The 6,759-nt window shown below is 53.3% G+C and overlaps 1 protein-coding gene across 1 annotated transcript in view; it reads left to right on the forward strand.

Moving 5' to 3' along the window:
* Positions 1-6,759, forward strand: part of mdga2a (MAM domain containing glycosylphosphatidylinositol anchor 2a) — a gene marked incomplete at its 3' end in the record, with an annotated part of 43,258 nt that overhangs the window by 13,443 nt on the left and 23,056 nt on the right. The window contains exons 3-4 of the mRNA XM_083924473.1: positions 4,266-4,440; positions 6,615-6,759. The exon at positions 6,615-6,759 is cut by the window's right edge and continues 52 nt beyond it. Of these exons, the coding sequence (XP_083780599.1) occupies positions 4,266-4,440; positions 6,615-6,759 (320 nt within the window). The remainder of the gene's footprint in view (positions 1-4,265; positions 4,441-6,614) is intronic.

Here is a 6,759-nt window from a genome sequence, read left to right on the forward strand (position 1 = left end):
CTCACTGTGAACAGCTTGGACGGTTCCCCGTGTCCCCCTCCTGAGGTGCTGAATGGTGGTCCAGAAGCACCTCGGTGCCCCCCAAAGTCCTTCTCCAGGACTTCTGTGAACTCCTCCCACACCCGCTGCTTTGCCTCTGACCCAGCAGAGGCTGCAGCCCTTCAGACCTGTGGGGACCTCAGAACCACCTCCGGAGTCTTCTGGGAGACCAGATCCTGAAGGCCTCCTTCTTCAGGGGGACCCCTGACCCCCGGGGTCCACCAAGGTGTTCCCCCCCACCACCCGCAGGCGTAAGGAGGCGACCCTCTCGTCCACCGGGGTGAACTCCAACACCGCGGCACTCAGCCGGGGGTTTGAGAGTCTCCCCACACCCGCCCGGCCCCTCACACCCTGGGCCCCTCCAGAGAAGACCAGGGTCCAGCCCCTATCCAGGAGCACGGGTCCAGATCCAGACTGTGTGTGGAGGTGAGCCCCCCCAGATCTAACTGGGAGCTCCACCTCCCTCACAAGCTCCGGCTCCTTCCCCCACAGAGAGGAGACGCTCCACGTCCCCAGAGCCTCTGCTGCCCGGGTCTGGACCCTCCAGGCCCCTCACCTCACTGCCCCCCGTGCAGCAGCGCCCCGACCCCAGAGGTTCCTCCTGTGAGTGGGGGGGCCCCCAGGATGGAGAGGGGGAGGTGCCGGAGAGCCCTCTGTCTGGATCTGGCTCCAGACGGGGGCCCGGGGCTTCCTCCGGGCAGGGTCTCTCCTCCTCTTCCTGGTTTGTCCGTAGAGTCTTTGTGAGGCGTTCTTAGTCCGGCCCCTCGCCTGAGACCACTCTGCCATGGGAGACCAGGAGCACCAGGGTCCAGACCACAGCCCTCAGGGTCACAGGGACTCAGACCTGAACCACCATGAGGGGACGGGTCCAGACCACAGCCCTCAGGGTCACAGGGACTCAGACCTGAACCACCATGAGGGGACGGGTCCAGACCACAGCCCTCAGGTTCACAGGGACTCAGACCTGAACCACCATGAGGGGACGGGTCCAGACCACAGCCCTCAGGGTCACAGGGACTCAGACCTGAACCACCATGAGGGGACGGGTCCAGACCACATCCCTCAGGGTCACAGGGACTCAGACCTGAACCACCATGAGGGGACGGGTCCAGACCACAGCCCTCAGGTTCACAGGGACTCAGACCTGAACCACCATGAGGGGACGGGTCCTGGAGAGGACCTTGGACCACTTGTTTTATAATTTAGTCTTAAATATTTCCAGCTGCAATAATAATAATAATAATGATGAAGTAATGACCTGTATGACATCATCATCATCATCATCATCATCATCATCATCATCATCCTGTTTCTTCTTCTGCTCCTCGTCTCGCTCTGATTTCTTCTTCTTTAGTCTCTCTGTCAGTCTGTGGAGGCTAAAAATAGATCAGCTGCTGCACACACACACACACACACACACACGTTTTTTCTGTCTCTGCGTCACTGCAGAGCTCAGCTTCCTCTGCATTTTATCCTCTTCTTCTTCTTCTTCTTCTTCTTCTTCTTCTTCTTCTTCTTCTTTTTTCAGATTTGTGTTTTTACTGAAACTGATTTGATTTGAAACGTTAAAAGTATTTTTAATGTTGCATCAGGGAGGAGGAGCTACAGGGGGTCAGAGGACCGTTAAGTGCAGCAGCAGAGGGTCAGCACACCGTTAAGTGCAGTGACAGAGGCTCAGCGGACCGTTAAGTGCAGCGGCAGAGGGCAAGCAGACCGTTAAGTGCAGCGGCAGAGGGTCAGCGGACCGTTAAGTGCAGTGGCAGAGGGCAAGCAGACCGTTAATTGCAGTGGAAGAGGGTCGGCGGATCGTTAAGTGCAGTGACATAGGGTCAGAGGACCCTTAAGTGTAGTGACATAGGGTCAGAGGACCGTTAAGTGCAGTGACATAGGGTCAGTGGACCGTTAAAATTAGTGACCGAGGGTCAGCGGACCGTTAAGTGCAGTGACACCTGGTCAGAGGCCCGTTTAAGTGCAGTGGCAGGGTCAGAGGACCGTTAAGTTCATTTTCTGTAAGCGTAGCAGGAACCAGGCGATGTTTGTGACGAGTCAGAACTTCCTCTGAACGCGTCCTGGTCCGGAGCCGTTGGTCGCCGTGGTTACCGTCCAAATGAAGCCTTTGATGTCATGAATCATTCATAAATGATCACACTTGTCTTTATGACGAACAGCGTCACAGAGGAGCAGGACGTGAGTGCGTGCGTCTCCACGGTAACGTCACTCTGAAGTTAATTAGACTTTGTGTCGTCACGTTAGGACTATTTTTAGCTCATTCATCGTCACGGCGATGGTTACAGGCTGTTCACCGTCTGTTTGAGGCACCGACATGTGGGAGAGACGGGGAGACAGGGGAGAGATGAGAGACGGGGGAGAGACGGGAGAGAGAGACGAGAGACAGGGGAGAGATGAGAGACGGGGGAGAGACGGGGGAGAGATGAGAGACAGGGGAGAGATGAGAGACGGGGGAGAGACAGGGGAGAGAGACGAGAGACAGGGGAGAGATGAGAGACGAGAGACAGGGGAGAGATGAGAGACGAAGGAGAGACGGGAGAGACGGGGGAGAGAGACGAGAGACAGGGGAGAGATGAGAGACGAAGGAGAGACGGGAGAGACGGGGGAGAGAGACGAGAGACAGGGGAGAGATGAGAGACGGGGGAGAGAGACGAGAGACAGGGGAGAGATGAGAGACGAAGGAGAGACGGGAGAGACGGGGGAGAGAGACGAGAGACAGGGGAGAGATGAGAGACGGGGGAGAGACGGGGGAGAGATGAGAGACGAGAGGGACGGGAGAATCAGGGTGGAAAATGTGTTGATGGAGGCGAGAGTTAGAATCAAAGTTTAGTCTCCTAGAGGACACTTTAACACACGTTTATGCTCCTAGAGAACACTTTAACACACGTTTATGCTCCTAGAGGACACTTTAGCACACGTTTATGCTCCTAGAGGACACTTTAACACACGTTTATGCTCCTAGAGGACACTTTAACACACGTTTATGCTCCTGGAGGACACTTTAACACACGTTTATGCTCCTAGAGGACACTTTAACACACGTTTATGCTCCTAGAGGACACTTTAACACACGTTTCTGCTCCTAGAGGACACTGTAGCACACGTTTATGCTCCTAGAGGACACTTTAACACACGTTTATGCTCCTAGAGGACACTTAAACACACGTTTATGCTCCAAGAGGACACTTTAGCACACGTTTATGCTCCTAGAGGACACTTTAGCACACGTTTATGCTCCTAGAGGACACTTTAGCACACGTTTATGCTCCTAGAGGACACTTTAGCACACGTTTATGCTCCTAGAGAACACTTTAGCACACGTTTATGCTCCTAGAGGACACTTTAACACACGTTTATGCTCCTAGAGGACACTTTAGCACACGTTTATGCTCCTAGAGGACACTATAACACACGTTTATGCTCCTAGAGGACACTTTAGCACACGTTTATACTCCTAGAGGACACTTTAGCACATGTTTTAGCTCCTAGAGGACACTTTAGCACACGTGTATGCTCCTAGAGGACACTTTAACACACGTTTATGCTCCTAGAGGGCACTTTAGCACACGTTTATGCTCCTAGAGGACACTTTAACACACGTTTATGCTCCTAGAGGACACTTTAGCACACGTTTATGCTCCTAGAGGACACTTTAACACACGTTTATGCTCCTAGAGGACACTTTAACACACGTTTATGCTCCTAGAGGACACTTTAGCACATGTTTATGCTCCTAGAGGACACTTTAGCACACGTTTATACTACTGTGTGTGTTTATTAAAGTAAAATAAAGTGAAATAAGAGTTCACTGCACAAAAACCAGAACATTTAGTGGTTCTCCATCATTCACAGTCGATGATGAAATGATGGAGGACAGGAAGAGACGGAGCAGGTGGAGGACAGATGGAAAACTGACCAACAGATGCTGAACGAGGACAAATCTGGACCACACACGCACGCACACAGACACACACACACACAGACACACACACACACACACACACACGCACAGACACACACACAGACACACACACACACAGACACACACAGACACACACACACAGACACACACACAGACACACACACACAGACACACACAGTGGAGTTAATCTGCAACAGTTTGGCATCGATTCACGTTCCATCTAAAGACTTGTGTTGGTGTGAACCAGAATGAACCACTCTGTGTTGGTATACTAACCCCCCCCCTCTCTGTGCAGATTCGTTGGACGAAGACGGCGGGCGGAGCTTCGGACCGTCAGGGCGACTCGACGCTGAACAACGACACTCTGAAAATCACAAACATCAGCCGCCACCAGGGGGGGCGCTACTACTGCAAGGCTGACAACGGACTGGGGCTCCCCGCCATCCGGTCCATACGGGTCGACGTGTACTGTAAGAACACACATGGGCAGGGTTAGCTTAGCATCCAGACTGGCTACAGGTGGACCAGTTAGCTTAGCATAAAGACTGGCTACAGCGGGTCCAGTTAGCTTAGCATAAAGACTGGCTACAGGTGGACCAGTTAGCTTAGCATAAAGACTGGCAGCAGGGCGACCAGTTAGCTTAGCATAAAGACTGGTTACAGGTGGACCAGTTAGCTTAGCATAAAGACTGGCAGCAGGGGGACCAGTTAGCTTAGCATAAAGACTGGTTACAGGTGGACCAGTTAGCTTAGCATAAAGACTGGCAGCAGGGGGACCAGTTAGCTTAGCAGAAAGACTGGCTACAGGTGGACCAGTTAGCTTAGCATAAAGACTGTCTACAAGTGGACCAGGTAGCTTAGCATAAAGACAGGCTACAGGTGGACCAGGTAGCTTAGCATAAAGACTGGCTACAAGTGGACCAGGTAGCTTAGCATAAAGACTGGCTACAGGTGGACCAGGTAGCTTAGCATAAAGACTGGCTACAAGTGGACCAGGTAGCTTAGCATAAAGACAGGCTACAGGTGGACCAGGTAGCTTAGCATAAAGACTGGCTACAAGTGGACCAGGTAGCTTAGTATAAAGACTGGCTACAGGTGGACCAGGTAGCTTAGCATAAAGACTGGCTACAAGTGGACCAGGTAGCTTAGCATAAAGACTGGCTACAAGTGGACCAGGTAGCTTAGCATAAAGACTGGCTACAGGTGGACCAGGTAGCTTAGCATAAAGACTGGCTACAGATGGACCAGTTAGCTTAGCATAAAGTCCATCAATGTTGTCCAAACATCCAGGACCAAACTTCAGTCCTTCACAATAAGAGCCCATGCTTTATCAGCTTCAAAATAAAGCGTAAAGTCTTCTTCATTTCCTTTTTTGAACGGAAACCACCGTGTTTGTTTGCTCGCTTTGTTTGCTTTTGTTGTGGCGTGACAGTGAGAGCGTGTCACTTCCTGCGGAGGTGACCTACATGCGTCCTCTCCTGTGACGGACCCGTGCAGCGGTTGTTTTCGCGCCTCGTATCTGATTGATGTTGACCTACATGTGCGGCGCGCTGATGATCCGGCGCCACACGAGAGGAGACGTTTCACGCTCGTGTGCGTCGTTGCGGCTGGGGCGGTGACGGCGCGTCCTTGGGGAGTTTTGAGTCCACGGCGTCCCTCGTGTGGCCTGGAAAGTTTCCTCCAAAAGTAGCGGACAGAACCTGCGGGCGCCGTTATGTCGCCGCCGTAAAGTCATGGAGCGTGTTTGGGGTCTAAGTGGTACCTGAACGCATCACGGCTGAGTGCTGCCTTCAGGCCACCGAGGCTTTTACGACAAAATCCAGGAGGAAGTGGAAGAAACAGTCACTCGCCACCGCACCCTGACTGTCAGGGGCCCAAAGAGTCAGAGGTCCAAAGAGTCAGGGGTCCAAAGAGTCAGGGTCCCAAAGAGTCAGGGTCCCAAAGAGTCAGGGGTCCAAAGAGTCAGGGGTCCAGAGAGTCAGGGGCCCAAAGAGTCAGGGGTCCAGAGAGTCAGGGGTCCAGAGAGTCAGGGGCCCAAAGAGTCAGGGGTCCAGAGAGTCAGGGGTCCAAAGAGTCAGGGGTCCAAAGAGTCAGGGGTCCAAAGTGTCAGGGTCCCAAAGAGTCAGGGGCCCAAAGTGTCAGGGTCCCAAAGAGTCAGGGGTCCAAAGTGTCAGGGTCCCAAAGAGTCAGGGGTCCAAAGTGTCAGGGTCCCAAAGAGTCAGGGGCCCAAAGAGTCAGGGGTCCAAAGAGTCAGGGGCCCAAAGAGTCAGGGGCCCAAAGAGTCAGGGGTCCAAAGTGTCAGGGGCCCAAAGAGTCAGGGGTCCAAAGAGTCAGGGGTCCAAAGTGTCAGGGGCCCAAAGAGTCAGGGGCCCAAAGAGTCAGGGGTCCAAAGAGTCAGGGGTCCAAAGAGTCAGTTCCTGTGGTCCATATAAGGGCGTTTCCTGTGATCTTGTCGTCATGTGAGCAGCTTCCTCAGGTGTTGTGGTGTTTTCCGTGCCCTCGCACTTCTGCGTTACTCTACGTGACCGTTTCTCCTCAGACGTGTGTGTGTGTGTGTGTGCATGCATGCGTGCGTGTGTTTCCGTGTCGTGCGTGGTTAAAACGGTGGCTTTGATGATGTCATGACCCAGACTCTCGTCCTCAGACCTGGACGAGCCTCTGATCACGGTTCACCAGAGCGTCGGAGAATCCAAGGAGCAGTTCTACTTTGAGAGGACCGTGTTCCTGCGCTGCGTCGCCAACTCCAACCCCCCCGTCCACTACACCTGGAGGCGAGGCCGGGAGGCGCT

The sequence above is a fragment of the Echiichthys vipera genome, assembly GCF_963691815.1.
Source record: "Echiichthys vipera genome assembly, chromosome: 12".
Classification (NCBI taxonomy): domain Eukaryota; kingdom Metazoa; phylum Chordata; class Actinopteri; order Perciformes; family Trachinidae; genus Echiichthys; species Echiichthys vipera.